The 24,005-nt window shown below is 38.4% G+C and overlaps 1 protein-coding gene across 4 annotated transcripts in view; it reads right to left on the bottom strand.

Annotated features, from left to right (window-relative positions):
• The window catches only part of CDC42SE2 (CDC42 small effector 2), a 78,294-nt gene that overhangs the window by 18,989 nt on the left and 35,300 nt on the right, over positions 1 to 24,005 (bottom strand). For 2 of the 4 annotated variants that reach the window (XM_065740680.1, XM_065740679.1), the window contains one exon: positions 12,171 to 12,486. In XM_065740680.1, coding sequence (XP_065596752.1) covers positions 12,171 to 12,224 — 54 coding nt within the window. In that variant the 5' untranslated portion in view covers positions 12,225 to 12,486. Of the gene's footprint in view, positions 1 to 12,170; positions 12,487 to 14,453; positions 14,608 to 21,183; positions 21,637 to 24,005 lie in introns of those variants that run through there. The other 2 variants (XM_065740682.1, XM_065740681.1) reach the window with 2 other exon arrangements.

Here is a 24,005-nt window from a genome sequence, read left to right on the forward strand (position 1 = left end):
ACATCCTGACCTGTTACCTTATCAGCATGTACATGCCAACATGTGACCTCTTGAGCACCCCCTTCATCTTCACAGTTGGGACAGGCATTCATAAATGTTGAATTACAAATTTCTTCAGTGACCTCTCAATTTCTGCTCCTGTGAGTACTTCTGCAAAGCTCACAAAATTGACTGTCAACACTGGAAACATGTTTGTCTAGTTTGTGTCAGGTAAACCACTCAAACAAGCACATCCCACAGTACATTACAACATAACCTGTCTTCAGTTGCTCTTAGAAAGACAAAGCAAAAAGGGGTTACAAATAACACAAAGAAATAGAAAGAGCCTCCCACATTCTATCCACATAATGAAAAATAGACACGTGTGTGAAAGGTGATCCCATTTGTGCATGTGAAAATGATGGTATTAAACACAAAATTAAAGAGAACAAAAAAAAGCACCCAAGACGATTCAACATCAAATGGTCAGTAGGTATTTTAGGACTGCTCAAATGGTAAGCCCACATATAAAACAAATAGTCTGCAAGAATACTATACTACGAAGCATTTAAATCCACAGCTCCACGCAGATTTGAAACAGTGTTCTGCTCAGCTTTCAGCATTTGAAACAGTACCTGACACTGAGCTATGACATGAAAATTTGCACCCAAAAGTGCCTTCTCACTCAAAGAGTGTCTGAAATTCCAGCAAAAATGAAAAGGCAGTTGTTCAGTTTCTTAGGGAAGTAATAGCAGGAATAGCAGAATGGTGTGCCATTGCAGATCTGTGAGCCTGAAAGGAGGACAGTGAAGAAAAAAGCCTTTGTGAGGGAGTACTTCCAGTATTTCTACCTACTTCATAAAAATGAGGCTCTATCAAGCAGTGCTCTTCTTTCCCTAGCAAAGCAAAGGAGTCCTTGCTGCCTTGGTCCAACCTCATATCAAAAGGAAAATACCAAGCATGTACAGACACTTTTCTGTAGTCCAGCTGAGGCATGCCACAATTCCACAGCTCTCAGAGCATAAACAATCATTAAGTACTTAAATTTCATTGAGTCAGAAAGTGCCCCTTATTACTAGCTTTCTTGTCAAATTCTATTCTTTCAAAAAAAGTAAGTAATCAGAAGCTGCAGCAGTAGCTCCTTACACCTCTAGTAGACAGACCAAGAAAATGCACCAATTTTGTTAAGGACACAGTCTCATGTACTTCCACTATTCAGAATTTGCTGTCAGACACAAAGTAGGATCAAAAACACATTCCACTGTTTTCCACTGGCAGCAATGATTGCTCATACAGTTCAGAAAATTTTGCTATTTCTATTCCATTTATTTGGCAAACCAATTCCTCTTTATTTTGCAAGCCACCTGCACTAAACAGTCTATGATAAATTTACTACTGAGAGTGAAGAATTTCTACTACTGTGTGTCTTCTATTTGCATACTTTATGGCATCTGTTGTTCTATCTTCTACTGGTAATTCTGAAGTTGGATGCATTGTAGAAATCCAGGAAATATTGTAGCTTTCTTAGTGGACCAGATTTGCTGGTCATGAAAGAACAAGCCTATATTCAGGGTCTTCACAACATAAAACTTAGGTGTGGTTAGGCAACAACTACAGCACAGAACTATACCACATTTACTGCATCCTGCAGCATTTCTATTCCTACACATTGCAAACATAAATGCGTCTGCTGAGTTAGGTTGTAAAAAGTAAATTGTTAACAGTATCTGCCAGTGTAATGCCTGCAGGGCCAAAATAGCTAAGAGTCGAAGTTGAATTCTATTCCTTCTTGGGCATGACCAAATCATTTACTAAATTCCAATGAGCTGAAGCAAAGGGATTACTTGCAGAAAACTGTGCCAGTGTGAGAGAAGTACTCAGCCTGATTCAGAACTCTGACTGAGTCTCCAGTCCCGGCAGCTGAAAGTTTTACCTATTTTCAAAGGTGTTTCTTTGTAAAAGTTGATCAGTTACACACATTATATTGAGCAATGAACTACTGTACAGTAAAAACAGGTTTCTAAGTTGTATTTCAGAGTATGCTTGAAAGAGCAGCTTTTGTCTATCTTCTTATATAAAAAAAATTACAAGGACACCGAAACTAAACCAAATCCTCTCATTCAATTTATCATTTTTCTTTCATTTTCACTGAGAAATAATGTGAACCGATCAATTTTGGGAAACTATATTACATAGGTTATTAAGTAATTGAAGGTAATTACTTGACCACTGTTTTTAACTTTCCTGTTACATAAGGTAAGGTAGTTCAGGGTTTTTATTTCAGATTGACTAAGTAGAAATAATTATTTATAATGTTGTCAAATTCAGAGAGTAAGACAACAAAATTACAGAATGTCATTTTGGTGAAATTATACCTCATACCAGGAGCATATCATTTTGTCATCTTCAGAGGATAACAAAAATGTCCTCACATCTCTTATTTGTAAAGTATTATGGCAAATGCTGGAAAGCAGTTATTTCACATAAGCTTTTCACACTTCAGAAATGCCTATTTTAATTAAGCTTTTTGGATACAAAAAAACCCTGTTTGAAATGAACATTAAATGAATGAAGCCTATTACCCAGAATTATTCCTTCTCATCTAAGTTCCATTTCCTTATTGTCTTAAGCACACAGACTGTTTTTTCAGTTTCCTCTTCCAGAATTTTCCTTTGCATTACAATTTCACAAGTTACTTCGTTTTCTAAGGTTAATTCTGCTATTACAAAAAGAAAATGTGCATCTGATACTTTTCCATGGAGAATAAGAGGTCCTGCAGGCTTTATTGCTCACTTGATGTAGACCAGCACAGATGTTATTGTTTTGGTATTTCTTCTTCTCTTCAAAAGCTCATCTATGCCCAGCTAAGAACAAGCACAGCTGCAACCATAAGTGTACCACGCACACATACACAAGTGCATGTACTGGCGTATTTTAACAGATCTATTCAGAGTATACGTCTACATGGTCTCATTGCCCCATTTTAAAACTAATCTACTATAACCAACAACATGGTGCCTAGGCATTAAATGTTTTTGAGTTGCTGGACCCAGAAGCTCTATTTAAAATATGTCATGTTTGTTCCAAGTAGAGCTTCATGACATGTCCTGTATTAATGTTGCTTTTAGACATTTGTGTCTTTCAAGAAATTAACCTGGAATGGGTTTGCCTTGGGTGCTCACTAAGTTTCCAGGAACTTTATGAATCATAAAAATTCGCTTCTTTTCATAAATAACACACTCCACTGATATACAACTGTAGAACAGCTGAACATGGCTAAGTGTTCTTTCTTCGTGGAATTTAATTTCTGATAGCATCAGCTTTTCAGTTCACAAAACTGATAAAGCACTCCATACATAAGACAATATATAGCCAAATGTATATAATGAGTTTAAGATTAATAATTAGAGCTTGTGTCACTTCGGGGTTTTTAAAAAGACAGCATATCTCTATAGTTGTATTATTCTGGTGTAAACTCCCAATTAACATCTATTCATCAATCCTTTTGAAGTCTGTTCCTCCATTTTAATCTCTTCCGATTCACTTCTCTCTACTGACCACCATACCATATCTTATGTGCCCCGATACTTTTACTGGAAGCTATTGATTCACTACCATGCATGCAGCTCCCGAAAGCAAGTGGCCTTGTGCCTCCCAGCTGAGTCAAACTTGAGCTGCCAGAAAACAGTCTGAGATCAGAAACATCCCCCAGAGGCTTTCAGTGCTTAAAGGAAGCTGAGCCTGGGAGAGAAACTGACGCCTACTCCCAGAGTACTGACCTCAATTCAGCTGCCACCACAGTCATGGCCAATTGGAAATGCTCTCAGTATTTGAGCCGAGACTGATGAGGCCACAATTTGCTTCAGCACAGTGAAACCAGAAGGCTGTGTGACATTCCACAGCTTCAGAGGACAGTTGCAAAGCAGCAGTGAGGCGGCCCCATGCCAGGAATTGGTAATAATGCTTCCTGCCATATCTGGTGTGTGGTGAGCCCTACACTGCTGCTCAGTGCAGCTCTGGGCAAAGAGAGATGCTATCTTCTCTCAGCTATAGTAAACTACATCTCTCTTGAGGGTACCCCCAAGCAGCTTAAAAAGTAGAATTATTTGAAAACTAGAAGCAAAACTGGATTCAGAGAGGCTTTACTTCCCTACATCTGACTCTGTGATACTTCACAGCTCCACCTCTTCTGCCCAACTTTTGTTCTCACTCAGTGGCAGGATGTCAGCTCAGAACTATGCAAGTCAGCAGTTCAGAGTGATAAGCCAAGCCACCCTGACGATGTGAGAAAAATCACTGCAAGTGGTCATGTGTTGAAGTCACTGGCTTAAGAAGCACCTTATAAAACTGAAAACACGTGAAGGATAGCCATAATACAATTTAGTGGGAACTTTGATACCAGCCATGGCTGATATAAACAACGGTCATGATAGGAACTGCAGAAGATTTGAGTGTGAAAACTTTCATAATTTTAATAATAATGTTAGGAATAGGATAATGTTAGGAATTAGAAATGTAAGTTTACATGGAGACATTCATATTTAAAATAGCCAGCTAAAATGCATGTTTTCTGAGTTATATTTCCTAAGTTGCATATTGGTCTTACAAAACAAACCTAACGAAGCATCTAAAGTCCACTGCAGAAAGGTGCAAAATATGGTAGGGTAGCAGCTGAGGCAGTTCCTATGGTTTGTGTGCTCCTTCATATAAAAAATAGATATGAAATATTCATTTAATTAAAATGGCAGAATACTGCCATTCTTTTTTGCTTTCTTTATAAACATTTTTATACTCAAAACCATGACAGATATTTCAGAATTTTGCAGGGACTAATTTAAATTTAAAAGAAAAAAAAAAAACCCAAAAGCTAAAGCAGCCTGATCAGGCTAAAAGCCAAACAAACAGTTCTGGTTTGAGAAAGAAAAGCTAAGTATTTTGCTGCTTACTGGACTCTGACCCCCTTTAAAAAGCTGTTCCCTCAGGCTAGCTCTACAACACCACTAAAGAGCAAAAAGAAGAAATTTCAAACATCTGAAACTGGTAGCTTAATACACAATTCAATATGACAGCTTTGAAATGTGAGATCTCAGTAGAGCTGTCGCCTTTTACATTAGAAATTTTTCATAGGCTTCCTGAACATGGTAAGCTGATCAAACTTGATGAACAGGAGACCCTGAACGTTTTGGTAATTTTGATTCAGAACCTGAGCTTGCAGATCATGGTGGTATGGAACCTAGTGGTTCTCCAGCAGCAAACATCTGATTTACCATGCACCAAAGGTGATTTGTTCTGCATTTGTTATGCGTACTGAATGCTTAATTATCGTAACTGTAAATCACAGTGGGAGATGGATTAGGTGTGTTAGCCTGTTGAATTTTTTCTACCTCTTCTCATTCATGTGAACTTGCTCTACTTCTCTCCTAATCAATTTTTTTTTTTAATCACAATTGGGAGAAAAGAAAAAAGGAAAAAAAGAAAACACATTCAGTCTACAAAGCAGTGAACTTTTCAAGAATGTTAAGGCAGGAACAATCAGTTTATCTTAATGGCCCAATTCAACTTTCACAGAATTACATAAAGTCTGAGGTAGGAAAGAACTGCTGGAGGTCATCACGTTCAAACCCTGCCCAAGCAGGGACATCCACAGTAGGTTGCCCACAGCCATGTTCAGGCAGCTTCCAAGAGCTTCTCTCCTAAGAAGGGAGACTCTACTGGAGCAGGCTGTCCAGGGAGGTTGTGGAGATATCTCCTCCTCTAAAGATACTGAAAACCTGCCTGGATGCTCTCCTGGGTAACCCACTGTAGGGAAACTGCTTTGGCAGGGGGTTGCTGAATGACTCCAAAGGCACCTTCCAACCCCTGTGATTCTGTGATACTACCACTTCTCTGCATAACCTCTACACGTGTTTAGTCACCCGCACATCACAGAAGTCCTTGACGTTCATAGGGAACCTCCTGTGTCCCAGATGGTGTTCCTCCTGTGTTCCTTGTCTCAGAACCCTGAGCACCAGAAGTTATTTTTTTATAGCCAAGCTTGAAATCATTTGCATGGAAACCAAGCTCTCACAGCTACCCAACTTTCATTTTTGACCTCTGTAACACTGTTACTCAATCAGAGATAACACACAAATTGGCTTGATGTGAAAACAAGTTATTTTTTATTTATTCTATCTTTTGTTGTGCTTCCTCACTCTAGGTTTGTCGATTCTGTTTCATTTATCAAAAAAGAGATTAAGGAAATGTCATTTTTTAAAATTTACTTCTAACATTTGTGGTACAGTATGCAGAAAACACTTTAAAAATGTTTGACAAAATGCAAAAACCTATAAATACGAGGCAAGCAACAAACAAGGAACTGATTAACTGGAGAAGGAAGTTCAGAGCTAGACAGATGAGAACAGATTATTCCTTTATAACAGAGCAATAATTTTAATGCAAGGTCAAAGGAATATTAAGATCTCAACTGCACTGGGCGGTAGCGCAAACCAGGTAAGAGTGCACCAGGCTGCGACCAAATACTTCTCAGAGTATGCAAGATAAAGATGGACATGACAGAAACAAATAAGAAGAGGAAACTAACAGACTCCAGGTGTAGGCAATTAACTCAGCCTAGGAAAGAAAACAAATTTTCTACAAGAATTTGCACGACAAAAGGCTTACTAAACTCCTAACAAGCAATATAGCTGGTAGTGGGGATCTGTCAAAATCTACTGAAACATAACAGTGGATGAGGTGACAGCACATATGATATATGGAAAGAAACATTTGTCACTGGAAAATGCAAGATCAGCTTACAGAACCCACAAAGTGTATTTACGGAAGTGTAAAAAACTCGATACAATCACAGAAAGTGCTACTTTTCTCAAAATAAAAAATACTTTTGGTCAGATCACAAGAGATTAAATTTCAGCTATATACAGAATCAGGATTTCTTCAACTTCTTCAACATCACCTCAGAGTCCTATGGGAATTAGCTGACGTAGTTGTCAAGCCATTCTCAATAATACTTAAAAAGTCATGGCTATCAGGTGAACTCCCTGGTGACTGGAAAAAGGGTAATATCATACCGATTTCTAAAAGGGCTAAAAAGGATGGCCCAGGAACTACCAACCTGTCATTCTCACCTCTGTGCCAGGGAGGATCATGGAACAGATCCTCCTGGAAGCTCTGCTAAGCCACATGGACGGCAGGGAGGTGATACAAGCTTCACCAAGGGCAAATCTCTCTTGACGAACCCAGTGGCCTTCCATGATCATGTCACTGCATCAGTGGACAAGAAAATAGCCACTGATGTCATCTATCCCAACTTCAGTAAGGCCTTTGACATGGTACCCCACAACATCCTTCTCTCCAAACTGGAGACATGGATTTGATGGATGGACTGTTCTATGGATGAAGAACTGGCTGTAGGATAGAGTCCAGATGGTGATGGTCAGTGTTTCAAAGTCTGGATGGAGAATGGTGACAAGCAGTGTCCGCCAGGAGTCAGTGCTGGGGCTTATTCTCTTCAATATCTTAAACAGTGACATTGACAGTGGAGTCAACTGCATCCTCAGCAAGTTTGTTGATGACATTGTGCTGTGGAGCGTGGTTAACAGGACACACCAGAGGGCAGCATGCTACCCAGAGGCACATACACAGGCTCGAGTAGTGGGCCCAAGTGAACCTCCTGAGATTCAACAAATCCAAATGCAAGATATTGCACCTGGGTCAACACAACCCCCATTACCAATACAAGCTGAGGGAGAAAAGTACTGAGCACAGCCCTGCTGAAAAGTACTTGGGAGTACTGGTGGATAGGAAGTTGGACATGAGTCAGCCATGTGCCCTCATGGTCCAGAAAGCCAACCATATCCGTGACTGCATCAAAAGAAGTGTGGCCAGCAGGTCAAGGAAGGTGATCCTGCCTCTCTATTCTGTCCTGGTGAGGCTTTACCTGGAGGACTGCTTCCAGATGTGGAGTCCTTAGTGCAGGAGAGACACAGACCTGTTGGAGCTCATCCAGAAAAGGGCCACAGAAATGATCCATGGAATGGAACACCTCTTCTAAGAGGACAGGCTGAAAGAGCTGGGGCTGCTCAGCCTGGAGAAGACTGCAAGGTGACCCAGTAGCAGCCTTTCATTAAGTCTAACACCAAACTACAGGAAAGGAGACATAGTCTTTAGCAGAGCCTGTGGTGACAGAGCAAAGGGAAATGGTTTCAAGCTCGAAAAGTGTATACTTAGGTTAGATATAAGGAAAAAAACTTCTACAGTGAGGATGGTGAGGCACTGGAACAGGTTGACAGTGATATGATTGATGCCTCATCCCTGGATCCTTTCAAGGTGAAGCAGGATAAGGCCCTTGGCAACCTGATCTAGCTGTGAATATTGCTGTTTTTTTGCATTTTGTTGCGGAACTCCCTATGCACCAGTTTATGGCTGTTTCCTTGTTCTGACCCCAGAGACCACTGAAAAGAGGTTGGCCACATCCCTTTGCCTCCCACACTTAAGACATTTATAAACATTAATTAGATCCCCTCTGAGTCTTCTTTTCTGAAGGCTGGACAGACCCAAGTCTCTCAGCCTCTCCTCACAGATGAGATGCTCCAGGCTCTTCTATCATCTTTGTGGACATCTGCTGAACTCTCTCCAGGAGATCCCTGTCTTTTCTTTGTACTGGGGAACCCTGTCCAGGTCCCACTGAAAAAGCACAGCTTTCCATTGTGTCAGCCACACTCCCAGCTTTGTAGCATTGGTGTACTTAGTGAGGGTGGACACTATCCCCTCATGAAGGCTGTCAGTGAAGATGTTGAACAAGACAAGACTCAGCACCAGCCTCTAGGGTACACTGTTAGTGACAGGTCTTCTGTCGGACTCTGCACGGCTGTTCACCACTCTCTGAGCCCTGCTGGTCAGCCAGTTCTCAACTCACCTCACCATCCACTCATCTGTTCCACACATCCTCAGCTTCATTATCAGGATGTCATGGGAGACAGTATCAAAAGCCTTGCTGAAGTCAAGGTAGATGACATCCACTGCTCTCCCCAGATCTCTCCCTGTTATGGAGAAGTTCCCAGGATACTAGAAGGAAGACTAAAATCACACATGGGAACATGTTTCCTCCAACTCTCTCACTATTTTTGTTTGCATAGTCCATTCCTTTATCATCCTATTTCAGAGAAGAATACAGATCCGTGTTCAAACATGCCCCTTTTCATGATCATCTTAGGAGTCTCAGAAGCACTGAGTGAAAGTAACATCGTAAGAGCTAACAAAACAGTATATCTGTCCAGTGTTGACAAAAGACAGAAAGAGGATGAAGCTGCAAGGTGATAAATTTCAATGAAACATGATGGTAATACCTAAATATAGACTTCTAATTGAAGAACCACATCAAGTGCACTGATCTGCACAACCAGTGTTACTGCACTGCTCTGAAGCATGTCGTTAGAGAGAAAGCCAGTAAAATCAGGTAATTAACATGACTTTCTAACCATTCTATTCACAGATCAATTTGCAAAGGCATGGCTCAAAATCATGAAAAAGCACTCAAATGTGCAAATATGTAATTCTGGAAGATCTACAGAGTAATCACAATGACCTAGATGTTTTTGTGTGCAGCCTGGGCCAAACAGCTTTCTACAAAACCGACTTAAATGTCTCAGTGCCTCTAAGTGTTTTTCATTTTAAGTGCACTTTTGCTGAAAAGAACAGAGATGTCGTACATAAGATAGCTTTTATGATACGCCAGCATTTTGCTAGAGTGAAGTAACTGTCTGTTCTTACACTCTGCCATTAAAGAGAGAAAGAAAATCCTGCAATTCAGAGGAAGTTGTGAATATCTCAGTACACATGAGGTAACTCAAGTACATTTTCTTTTCCCACCAGTCAAGTGGCTTTAAACTTATGTTGATATCCACAACATTAAAGATATCCCAAACAGCAGCACCTGACAGAGATTATAAAAAAAAAAACAACACTTTTCAGAGGATGCAAATTTAAAAACAAAAGGAACATTTTAAGCTTTGAACAGGGTAATTTAAGCAACATTCTGCTTTCAAGATGTTTATTCTGAGACACAGGTTGCTTTTAACACTTCAGCAAAATGAGATGAGGCCTTTCCAGAAGCAGCATACCTTATGGCTGAACATGAAAGTGAAAGCTGGAACACTGTTCATCGGGCCGTAAAAAAAGTTGAGATGTAGAAGTAAAATGAAAAAAGGCACATGAAACAGATGACACTGGGTAGGCAATGCATTTCGCCTGAGAAACTGGACTGGATTACACCAACAGACTAAAGGTACCATAGGACTGGACGCACACCTACTTACCAAGTCTGCGTTACCTATTTTGAGAAACATTAAAGCAGTAAATACCAGAATATTTGGATAAAAACATAGCACTGTTTTTAACGTACAAGTCTCTTGAATCACACAATGCTTATGGAGGTAGGGTGAGAACAGTTTTCTTACCATCTATCTGGCTTAAGAGTTTTGCTTACACTGATAGTATATGCCCATGTCATGGATTAAAAGAATAATCAGTACTTATTCAGATGCATATGTTTCTGATTAAATCCACTTAATGCAATGGTGCATGACAGAACCAAGGCTGTGCAACACAACAGAACACAGTAGAGCTCATCACCTCTGTAGTGGAAGGACAGCTAAGCATGTGTGGTGAAACACAAGAAGGCTGGCCCACAGTGATTTTTTCTGAGATGTGTTCTGAAGGATTTTATCACTTAAGCTAACTCCCACAACATCGGAAAGGCTGATTTCAAGCACAAGGTCAGTGCTCAACAAAGAGCTGTTTACACTTCAAATAATAGAGATGGCTTTAATTTTCTAAATCTAACATCACCAACCTAACAAAAGTGTACAAAAATGGGTTGTTTCCTTTTTCTCCACTTTCAAAATATATTCTCCACCCTTTCCATGAGTCAAAATCTACAGATCACCACATGCTGCATTAACACGCCATGTATTTTTCTGGGCAACAGCTTAACTGTTTCATAAAGATTGAGTCAAGATTTTATTAAGGAGTAAGTCTAGAGATTTTTGTAAACACACAGAATATGCCATTTTACAACTAAGACTTTTAGGAGTTATATATAATTTTTAATTGAAATATACAATCCAAATACTATGCAAACAGCTTTGGCTACATATGGATGCATTTCGAGGGACTTCCTGACCATGTTGGTATTTGAGATCTCATCTCCTACAAGTCTACTGCACTGAGATAATGTTGCATTCATTGCTATAGAAATGTTAATGGTCAGATTACTAATACTTGCATTGACACCTAAGGATCAGTCTGGCATTTAAGTACTGAGAAACACCAATTCCTACACACTTTTTCTGAAGTCATCAGATGTTAGATTTTTTTTTCTTTCAGATTTTTCCTTTAAGATTTTTTCTTTTTTTTTTCCCCTAAAGATCATCTGGGCACATGAATGTAAGTTTGCTCATGTTCTCTAAAGTAACTGCAATGCAGCTTCTGTAGCCATATCTGCAAGATGACTGTCCTTTCTGTAAGTTCACTTAGCTTGATCTGGATGTCACAAAATACAATGCTTTTTTCTTGAAGTACTAACCACAGTTCCGGTTAATTACACCTTACAGAAGGCAAACTTTCAACCACAGTACTAGACACAATGCATACTCCAAGGAAACACAAGAATATTTCTATACTTCCCCCTTATGTATCCTTCTAAAAGTTCTTCTAACAAATTGTCTCTGTGTACCTTTTCATACAACAAACATTTCAAATTCTTGAAAAAGCTACCTGCGGTGCGAGTCCTTCTCCCTCTAAGGATTTCATCTAAAAATAACAAAGCAACTAAGACTGAAATCCTGACTTAGGTTAATGTGTCAAAGGACTGGATTTAACCCTGCTTTATCTAAGACATCTTCTTTCACCATTGTCCAGCCAAAACTCAAGACAGAGACATTTAGACATGATGTCCAGATTTCCAGCTGCTCTTTGGCAGACTTAAAAGTGCCAGGTTAGGTCACCATCATGTTTCCCACCCTTTTTCCCCTTTACTCAATTCAAAGATATATAGGCTTTCATTTCAAAGACTTCAGACAGATCTGAGATTAAGTGAAAGCAAATGCACAATATCCATCTAAAACAGACCTTCTTCTGTCCCCACTAAGTGTTAATTTAAAAAAGTATAACAAAACCATAAAATTCATACTTACAGGCTGAGGCTGTTCTGCAATACAGCAGTTGAAACACAACCAGAATTCACTCATTGTTTAGAGTCTGAAGTGTGAGCACAGGTGAAAACCAGGACTCGATCTCCGTAAATGTATCCCCAAGTAGCAAGTTCTTTAAATAGATTTATTTATAATAGTTCTGATGTGAAAAGTTTTCTTCTTGAGCTCTTCTCCCAAGACAGTCTCAGGACAAACACGATGAAGTTAAGAAGCTATTTTAGAATCTTCACTGAGCAGATTGGTCCCAGCACCATGGAAGTGTTACTTATGCTTCTTTGGTCCCTAGCGTTACGTGAACCTGAAAACAGAAGTAAACTGTATTAAAAAGAAATAGGATACTGAATTGCAAACTCACAGAGAGCCATCCATACCAGTGATTTTGTGGTAGTATCCTAACTACTGAATGAAGAGATGCTAGCAAACAAGTCACATGCCAATTTCTTCAAAAATTACACAAAATGTCAACTACCAGAAATTCAAATGAGGCTTAGATTCTGGATTTTTTTTAACGAAGCAGTATAATGGATGTGTGTCACATCTTTTGGCACTCATCTCTGTTTGATCCGTTTCTAGCTTTCTTATGTCATTTTATAAAGTGACAACTGACTACATATCCCTCTAAACTTCAGGAGTTCAGGCACTTAATTTATTTAATTAAATTAATTAATTTAATTTAATTTAGGCACTCTACTTAAAACTAAGGTTTTTACTTTTAAGAAGACAAGGTCCAAAGCTGCTTTGAAATGCAGCAATGCTCTCCTAATTCTAGCATGAGCAATTGAAAAAAGTACTTAACCTTACAGCATTTTGAAGCTTAATATACCTCAATCTGCATGAGCTATGTAAACAGGTGTCTGGCACTGGTTTTCTATTGTTGGGCAAGTGATGCAGAATTTTCATGTGCAACTGATGAAATTCTAAAACTGACACAAATTTCTCACAACTTCTTTTTGACAGAGTCCACTGTTAACATATCAAGTTCATCTTTTCACAGAGGGTTAATTTTCCTCCATGGAAATTCCTTCATTAATCAGCCTACTAATTTCTATGCTAGCAACTAGCACACTCCCCAGCTTGCTGAGCTTTAAAAGCACTATGCTCACCTGAAGCCCCCCAAAGCAAAACCTTACAGCTATTTATTAGAGTGCTAGAATTTTATATACCCCACTCTGATATTTACAAGGCCAAGTTAATATAAAAGAACAGGCACAAATCTGCTGCACCAGAACAGAAAGAAAAAGCTAAAGGCAAGAAAAGATACTGACACTGTAGAGTCAACCATGACACACATGATCTTATGCTGCTACCAGTTCCTTTAAAGAATACACTCAAACAGGAAAATAGTTTTTCAAATAATTGAAAAGAAAAAGAACACATTGACCTACAACTGCAAGCCAGCCAATTATGTAGTATCAGTTTGCCAACAATCTGAACACAATTAACAAGATTCTGAAACAACACCTCACAGCTTGTTCTCTGCTTTGTCACAGTATCCAGCTTCTATCATGGCACTGTGTGAAGAATGTATGCATCTCTGTAGAGCTGGCAGATCAAGCAAACAGTACCAGGGCCCCCACTTGAAACATGCAATTGAAAGAAAGCTCCATTACTTCTCATTTTTGCACTTTATGTAGCTTTTTGGTTCTCAGAGAAGCAGAACATCACACAGCTCAGGCTGAAAGGCCAATGTGTTTCTTCTGTCTGAACTACAAGGATGAATTGGTGATCAAGTGTTGAAACACCTACTTGCTTTTTTCCAGTGTGAACTTTCTGAACACAAAATCATATTTTATAGCACACAATTCACATTCCAAGAGCAAGTAACACTACAATGCCAAACTTCTTTGCTGTATTTCAAGCCTTTTATATCTTACCTGCAACTTTTATTTTACTCCATTTATAAGTAGTATGGAAAAACAAATACATAAAAAGGAGAATGCATCATTATTTGAAGTGGAGAAATGAAAATAAGCTTATTGGTTTCCAAAATTTATTTCAAAGAAGCTCATCTAATGCAAAAAAAAGATAATCTGTTGCTCACTGTAAAATACCAGTCACAAAGGTGGAAAGTGCAAACACTGTGTTAGTGGTCAGAGGGTGGGAAACACATTTTGTTACAGTATCAGAAGTTTCTCTTACTAAACTAGGATTAAATTTTCTAGGCTAACAAAAGAGCAGGATAGAAAAGGTTAAAAAAGGAATCAGACATTCTCCCACTTTAGCTTTTCAGAATTACTAGCAGAATAAGAGTTAAAGAGAATTTACCTGAGATGATCCAAGCAAGGATACACTGCGTGCTGTGGTGACTACAGCTGTAATAAAGCTACTTATTAATTATGCAGGTTAAGAACAGCCCACTGTTTTTACGAAACACCTATTAAGTTTCTTTTAAGGGTCAACCTTCTATATCCTCTAGCTGCATATCATTTGCTATAGCTTCAGACAGGAAGTATGGTAACAAGGTTCTCACAATTGATGCAAATAAAACCACAGGAAGAGAAAAAAAATGACTGCAGGTGTTAATGTCTGAATTTAACTAACTTGCCCCAAAGCTCAGAATACCATTTAAGAAGAGGAGAAAAAATTACTAAAATAATAAAATGTGTACACAAAGTCATAACCAAGTATGCCATGTCATCTCATGATTCACTTTGTTATGCGTAAGTATGTGTACAGTCATGGCTAGGAGTACTACAGCTTTTTTGTTTATAATAGTTAATAGGAAAGAAATTTTAAACATATTCATTTTTTCTTTAGATTCTCCAAGAAGTTATTTTAGAGTGTTTTTTTGTTTGTTCTTAAGACTTTTTTCATACTGCTCCATTAATTTCTACTATGGCTCTACCATTTCTTCTCTCTGCTTAGAGGATACATGCTCAAAAAAGGAATGAATGGACAAGATGACATTAAGCTGTGCCCAAACTAATGAAGAAGTCGAGCTTGTGTACTGTTTCCATACTCCTAAAACTGTAGCAACTGAGGGATGCTTTCCAGCTCTCAAAGGAAGCTGCGTTTCCTTCCTTAACAACCTGATTTTCAAACAACTTTGTAAAACAAAGCAATAGGTAGGACAAGCAATATGGGCTTAAAAAAACTCCACTATATATTGAAAAATTTGCACATATTTTATCAGTCTACCTTGGCAGAAGGAATCACAAAAGTACCCTTCTTCCTTTCCCCACCAGCAGAGCAGACACTGTGGGGCTGCTTTCAACAATCCAAATATTATTTGCACTCTCAGATTCTGAGATATCTGAATTGCAAGGAGCTCTTGCCAGACCAAGAATGACATTCAACATCAGCACAGGCTAAGTAAGGCTGAAATTCTACTTCCCTATAACTTTCCCATACCTATCCCTGCTCCTGCAATATACTTTGGGGTTTAGTTTCAAGACAATGAACAAGCTTCTTCAAAGTTTGAATTAAGACTTTATTGTACATTTTGAACTTCGAAAGTATAGGTCCTGACTTTGTAAAAAAAAAAAGAAAATTATTCATTTATTTTCCTATTCGAACATTATGACTGATTTTGCTTCAAACTGAGAGATTTAGTTATAGGGTTTTAGTTGAGGATCGCTGGTTGTAATTGATCATTTGCAATCAATCTCTCCCTCCCCTGTTTTTTGCCCTCTCTCTATACTTACAGTTTTCAGTTTTCATTTTTTTATTAGTCTATTTCCCTAAGTAACTTGAGAAGAGGTTGCACTTCAAATCAAGCTCAATACAAATTAGTAGCCATGGAGGCCTAACAGAAGGGAAAGCCACTTAACAGAAGGGAAGGCAGCAAAAGATGCAGAAAGGGAACTACAACATGTCAGTCTTAAGAAATACCACGTACTTCTTACAAAGTCAGTGACTTGGTATGAGAAAGCATTAAAATAGGTACAAAAAAGGAGCACAGCGTGCAGTCAAAGAAAACACCTCACTTGGTACAAGCAGTAACATTGTGAGAGCTAGTCAGAAGCTTACAGTAGAGAATCTTTCAGCATCTTTAAAACATATTGGTAACATGAAGCTCAAACAATTGTTTTACCATTGACCATTGTCCCCATGTTTCACTCTATCCACCCACAATTCCCTGTGTTTTACTCTCTAGTAACTCTGCTAAATTTAGTATTTCAGTTAAGTGGTACAGCCTCCAAGGTCCCTATTACTTGGTGCACAAAATTAATAAATGAAATAGACAGTACTGCACAAGTCCAGTTAAAATTCCAGTTGTTCAGTCAGAAACAAAAGCACTGTTTTTCAAGGCTAAATCAAATTTTACAGGCAGTACTGTATAAGTGATTGAGCATGACAGGTAAACTCTTTCCCAGTGCTGATGTTTTAAAGCCACCTGTGTCTTCAATTAATTGCATGAGTTCAGTGCAGCTTTCTAAAAGAGCCTGTATACACTGCTCATACAAGCTCCTCCACAAAGATCTGTCATACATGTAAACAGTAACATTCTTCTCTGAAAAATAAAGCACAAAATATAAAATAATTCTGCATTATGAAAGACTAATGGAAAACTAAGATCCAAATTTATTTCCTAAAAATGAAATTCTAAGACAAAATAGTATATTTTGTCATTCTTAAGACCTAATCTAGACATAATATATTTTCTCCCACCTAAGGATATTTGTTAATAACTGGTGAAAATCTTTGAGACTCTACACTAAGCATACCGCTATGCATGTAGGAAATCGAAGTTCATATTTCTTATCAATTCCCATTTCCAGTTGATCAAAAACATTATCTAGTTTGCTGACAATTTCTACTGAAAATAACACAAAAGAAAACAAGAGTGGATGAAAACAGGTTATTTATCTCAATAGGTAATACCAGTCAGAGGGAAAAACTAATGAGTCAAACTAGTGCTCTAGGGCAGGCTCTGAACAAGGTAACAATTCTATAATGAATGGAAACAGAAAATCTCTATGAGCAGTCCCCCATTTTTACTTCTAAATTTAATACCGGAATAGGTCAACATCTGGGTCCCTGGAGTTCATCATCTGATCACTGCAGTTTTACAACAGTGGAACAGTAGTCTACAGCAAAAAAAAAAAAAAAAATCCAGGACAAACTACTTGATAGGCCATACAAGATAATCAAGGGACTCTTATCTACTGTTTTAGTATGATAATTGCTAAAAAGTTTGTTCACAGCATTTAATATTCATTTTTACAAGGAAACCAATGTACCAAAGTAGTTTTCAAGGAAGGTTTAGGGTAGAAAGAAGAGGAATCAGTGGGAGGAAAGGCCGCAAAAACTATCAGCAGTTTACAGAGGCAAACCCTCAACAGGATGGTAAGAGCTTCATTCCAAAAAGAAAGAAAGAAAAAAAATAAGAACGTGGAACATCACTATTATTGATAACAATTTACTACTGTAATTCAGCCAGTCTTGGAACAAAACTTGTTGCCCTATCCAAAGAAATGGCAAGCCATTTTTTTACATCCTTGCCTATGTTACCATGTCCTTGCCTCACATCCAAGAGCAAAGCAGTTTTAACACCAACTACCGAATCAAAGCAGAATCATGTTCTATGGGATGGGTCAGTAAATTCTGCTTGGCCATGCAGTGCCAGGAAGGCTGAATGTCACTGGCCTTACAAGCCAGTGCACGGCCTCCATTCCCACCTTCCCTGGCATGTGGTGTGAAAGGTCTCCCACAAGACGTTCCGTTGTTGCTCACTCAGATAAACTCACACAACTGCCACGCATAGCTCGGCATAATTTAGGTTGCTAAAATTGAACTAAATGGGCTTATTAGGATTTGACAGTGAAGACAAGCATCAGGAGCTACACCAGTAGGCTAATGATGTAGGCCTCAAAAAGTATGCTTTAGTCATAAACAGGCCAACATGGGAAAACACTTGCCACAGCTGGACTTGCTGTGAGACAAGAGCAAATGAAAAACATCTAAAAAGCTGACTGAGGTTTTGCCTTCCTCCCACAATACCTCGAGTCCTAAGGCAGCATCGCAAAACACACAGCACAATGTAACACCCTGACACCAGGGTTACGTTTCATTTTTATATAGCATTATATAGCAATAGCTGTCTCTCTTCTACCAGACATTTCTTGTCTCACTGAAGCAGAAAGTAAATCTAAAATTAGCTGTAGAAATGAGGAAGTTGGGCCTGTGCAATATAACTTTTAAGTCTGCCGTAACAGAGTGAAGTGTCCGAATTCTAGAATCCCTGAACAACTGACAAAACTGAAAACAAATTGTTTGTGTTTCATGCCTGCCTCACAATAAATTCAAACTGAACTACTAAGAAAGATGCTCACATGATTTCCACAGTACAGGTAACAACCTCCTGTCAGTTTCTACACATCCAAAGCCTACAAAATACTACAACTGTATGTGCCTGTGTCAGTACGAAGCCACACACAGCATCTGTAAATCTGTAACTGCGACAGTCACAAAACACTTTATTCACAGGGTTAAGATTGTCATGTTATATGCAGCAAATATGACATTAACCATAAAGCTACCAACTCTTACCTCTACAATCCTCAAACAGCTAATCTACATAAAGGAGAATAACTACATACTGGAAAAAAGTTTATAGGTCAGATGGTAAAGAAAATTCATCTTAGAGTTGTAGTCAGTCTGAAATGAGTTTCTGTAGGTCAGCAACACCTTTTCTTTTGCTGAAAGTAATGATTATTTTTCAAAACAGAATGAGATTAAGGGAGGAGAGAAAGATGGAGAAAAAAAAATTCCAGATTTTTGTTATACCATTGTTTACACTAAGCCATTCCATCTCCCTGTTTTGGAACCACCTTCAGATACAGTTTGATTCAGATAATTATGAGGAATTATTTCCAGTTTCATCCCATTCTTACAGGGTTCTGAGTGTCACTGAGAATTATACTTAGTGTTATTAGTATTCAGTTAGGGTCTTTACAAAAAATACTTGACCTCAGAGAGCTCTTGCACATTTTTTTTTAAACACTGATGTAATGTTTATCTCCTCACTCAAAGGCTAAAGTGTGAAAAATTTAATCACAAAGAACACAGTGAAAATTCTCAAAGATTTTAGTTTTTGATAGGTATGCATTTATTAATCTTTTGGTGGAAAGTACAGAATAAGTTCATTCTTCGGCATACCTTTTTACATACAAGAAGACAAGAAGAACTTTACCAAATAAAGGTTTATTATAGACTAATAAAGGTTAAGAATTGTCAATGGTTTAAGAGCTGGTTTGGCCCAGTTCTGTGACAACTGGGGCAGGGGGATCCACAGACCCACATCCTGGGAAAGGGGAAGGGGACAAGGAAATGGGAGCCTAAAAACAAATGAGCAGTGACAATCTGAGGAGAAAAGCTGATCTACTAAATAAGATATGAGAATGCAAAATGACACAATATAGTACAATATAATTAGAATAAATCAAATAAAATGAGAGTGTACAAGAAACTGAAAGCCTTATGCTAAACACTGAAGGTGAGACAGCAGCGAGCACCCACTACTGAGTTGATCCAAAAGGGAAAGAGCCTGTGTCTCATGACACATGAACAGCTTTATCATTCCCTCTGAGCAGAAAACGGAAAAAATGCAAAGCAACACAAAGTTTTCTGGGGCATGTACTTGTTCTTCTCTTCTGGGACAGGTATACCCATAACTATCGATGATCCATGGAGCTGGAGCATTAACTCTAATTCCCAGTACACTACATGCTGTTATGATGTGGAATACCAGAAACAAAAATCATAAAACCAGGACAAGAATTCAGGTAGAGATGTGCAATTTTAGAAACAAATACTTTGAGAGAGAAGACACTATGCTATAGCATACACAGAAAAACAATCAAGTGTACATACAAGCAGCTTGAGATAAAAATACGTGCTAATTTCTAACTCTAGAGAAATTTCAGTGGAGATACCAGAATTACTTAGTTAAAAAACCAAAATGTTCCAGAAACATTATAACAAAGTATGTATTCCCAACAGAACAACCACTCCTGTTCTGAAATCTGAAAGTACAGGAAGTTAGACTGTCTCCACACAAATGACCTGCTTATCACGCCAAGAAACACTGAATTGTATTCCCTATGTACTCACAAGAAGTTTGAGGCCATTGCAACCAAAGTGCTGATTTGGAAAATGCCCTGTGGGTCATATTTCAGAAGTGGGTAAGTCAAGTCGAATTTTACTGCCAATGTAAAACCACCTGAAGTGATCTGGTTTCCCTTTGTCGATACCATGGATATAGTGGAAAATGGCTTACCTGCACTGCTAACAAACCAGTGAGCAGAATAAACCTGGATTAAAAGAGTGTAAATTCTTCAGACTAGGAGTCACTTCTCCAACTAATTTGAGGCAAGTTATACGTAATTGGAAATGCTAAACAAGTTCACTTATGTTTTGCAGTCTTAAAGTTGCTGACAAAACCATGAGCAATACATAGAGCTTGCCTGCTCAGTACTGAAGTAACTTAATATATCTCAGTTCTTAGTCCCTGGTTCACTATAGGGAAGTAAGCAGGCTGTGCACCAAGTCTGCTCTGACACCAAATAACCACAGGATGACATATTTGAACCCCAGAGTGAACTTTCAGCTACATTAATTACAGTTGTTCTCATACAACACAGAGAAGAGACATGTAGTTAGAAAATACACTGCCTTGTATACTCTTACGAAATGGAGCGCCACAAACAGGTTATGGTTTTCAAGATGCATACTCAGTCTGCCAACAAAGTGTATTTGGAATACATTTCAATGTTATTTCCATGTCATAAACTATTCATTTTTTTCCAAGAAGACACTCATAGAACATATTTAAAAATACTTAACTAAATGCTTTTGTACATTTCAAGATGTTTCTTTACTTCTTTTTCTTTTTCTTTTTTTCTTTTCTTGAGTGCAAATGCTTGAGTGGAACAAATTGTGATAAATCGTGATAAACACAAACATTTCTCAAACCAAGTACCTTTCCATTCTTTGTTATAGAAATAATATATTTTCTATGTATTACATGCACATGCAAGAGGACTTGCCACACCTCACCAGCTGTTTGGTTTTCCCTGGATAGGACAGCTGGTCGTGCAGTTCTGCCTCTCTTTGCAGCCTTTTAGCCCTGGGCATCACTGATATTGTTAGCATCTGCAGAGAGCAGCCAGAGACACCCCACTGAGTGCAGGAAACTGACTTGTTTCTAAAATCTAGAGGAGATAGAAGATAAATGCTTAGATTAGTAAGGTTTTCTTTTTTTTTCTTCACAGTAAAAACCTGATTCACCTATAGCACGTTTACTCATTTAATCTGATTGCACAATTGGTTCAGGCAGTTAGCTTCAATGCACTCATGTGTCTGCTATTAATTCTCTTCCCCAAGAATACTTCTTATTTACTCTCAAGTGTACTCGGCATTAGAAACACCCTTCCTATTCTCTTCCTAACACATTCTACAGTAAATTCACATCACACAATAGAAATTACAGTCACTACAAGCAGAATTACTACATTACATTTGCAAGGCAGAGTCATTGCCGACTCTTCATTATGACCAAGTTGAAAGTTAATCAAAACAGTATTTCTTCCTTCTAAAAGCACAAGCTTAGGGGAGGGGGGAAAGAAGTACATCAGAAGACATTAAGAATCATATGATAGAAGACTCAGTTTCATGCTCCAATCCCAGTCTAAAGAATGGCTCTAACAGTGAAAGTATAGGTTGCCACATTTCCTCCCAGGGATCCCAGGTTTGCAGCTTTCAACACGACCTCCAGTACAACAAAAAATATTTTGTTTTACATCCAAGAATACTGCAGTGTGAAGAAATAAGCCACTTTAAAGCAAAGAGCACACTCAATTGCAAGTTCACTCTGTTTCCTCAAAGGACAATACAGAAAATCTAAACAGCATGACATTTTCCTCAATTTACTTTCACACTCAGTGGTTTAATTGTTAACACTCTTGTGAGCAAAAAATTTTTCTTGTAAACTACAATTTAATCCCCAGAAAAACTATCTGCTTCTCAGATGTGGTCTGAGAAACATATCTTCCACCATACTACCAGGTGCTCAGAAACTGATGTTCCAATCACACTTTCAACTGCAGACATCAGGAGTCCTAACAAGGCTCTGGTTACATTGAAGAAAAATTATCACGCTACCCCAATCTTCCTAACAGCTTTGGTTCACATGATTAAATGGGAAGTTCTGCTCTGGATTAAGAAACATCTGCCATAACAGCACAAGACACTCCCAAAAAATCCTAATTCTCTCAAAAATCTCCGCAAACCACACCACAAATCCTCCCTATTCCCAAGTGCAGGGATGTAGGTGAGAGAGCTAGCAGCCACAAGCAGGAAGGGTGATTTCCAAGCATCCCATGGAGCAGTCAGGAGGGTGGCCCAGGCTTACCAGCCTTGGAGCAGAACCCCTCACCAAGCATCCCACCTACCTTGCAAGCACTGTGCCTTGTCCCTCGGCATGGGCAGCTGAGTCACTGAGAGCTAGAGACATCACTGTTTCTATGATACATTGCTGCATGTTGCTCTGTTTCATGATAGAAACAAAGCGGCATTGTGTGAAAATTAACTATTTCCAGATTACTGAAACAACAAAATCTGCACTTAAAGGATCTGTTTCCTCCCTTTTCTATCGTAAGAGTTTCATACATGAAATATACTGATGGATACTATCATGTGCTATTACAAAATATTTACTGCTTCATTAAAAAAAATAAAAAACATCTCAGAGATGCTCATGCAATTTCAATACTTGTGCATAACACTTCTGTTTCAATTTCAAAGATGAGTTCTGTCGTCCTCAAAGGGGTAAGACTGACACCCATACATAATGCATCCATGAATTCCTTCTTTAGTTGATGCTAATGGGAAAGTCCCCTACATATTAAGATAGTATTTTCAAATGCCAGGAGCAAAAAAGGCAGAGCAATTAATAGTTCTTTTTTCACAAATGAATGAAGATCAAACTTAACTACAAAGAGTAAATCTTGCTTATTTATTGAATTAATCTCAAATAAGAATGTTTTTTTTTTAAATTTGTGTAGTCATAATTTCAGATGATGGATGCATAAAACACACCTTTAGTTAGAAAGAAAAAGATTATTTTTCTCAAAAATATTAGAGGACAAGTTTGAAAACTAGCATGCTGCTGTGGGAACAGGGCATTGTTTCTGCATAAGAAGATAAGAATTTTATTTCGTAGCCTCTGCCATAACCTAGCATCACAAAAATTAGAAATATCAATTGCAAATTAATTAGTAATATACAGGTAAGGCTAGTTAACAATTTATGTTTAGCCAGTAAGAATATATATGTAATATTTTGCCACATTATATGTCCAAGGAAGTGAAGGCAAGTTGGAACTTGCCTGTCTGAAGGGGCATAATGAAGACCTGACACCCTCCCCCACCCCAAAGCGCGTCCTTAGGACAGAAGGGAAGAAGCCTTGGAGAGAATCACCAAGTCAATATGATAAGAAGAGTTCTGAGACATCTTAGAAATAGCAGGATGGGAACTGGCTGGCGACAAGGTAGAGTAAGAATTAACAACTGTCAGAATGTAATTAATAAATGTAAACCTTTGGTAAGATTGTGGACCTGGAATACTCAGCCAATAGGAAAACAGGGGAGGCATGAGCATGGAGACAAGGTACAAAAGCTGCAAAATTGTTCCTGGAGGTGTTCTGTTGGCAGGACACCTGCCATTGCAATCATGAACTAAACATTTCTTCACCAGAGATCCTGTCTCCTAAAAATTATCTCAAATGTTTCTGACACTATACTGTGACATCCAACCTCCATGTCCCCTTCCTACTCAAATACAAATTTAATCAATTCAACTTAAGTTAAACAATAT

This window comes from Cyrtonyx montezumae, unplaced genomic scaffold (genome assembly GCF_038088225.1).
Source record: "Cyrtonyx montezumae isolate F1298 unplaced genomic scaffold, pur_monq_1.0 scaffold_29, whole genome shotgun sequence".
NCBI lineage: Eukaryota > Metazoa > Chordata > Aves > Galliformes > Odontophoridae > Cyrtonyx > Cyrtonyx montezumae.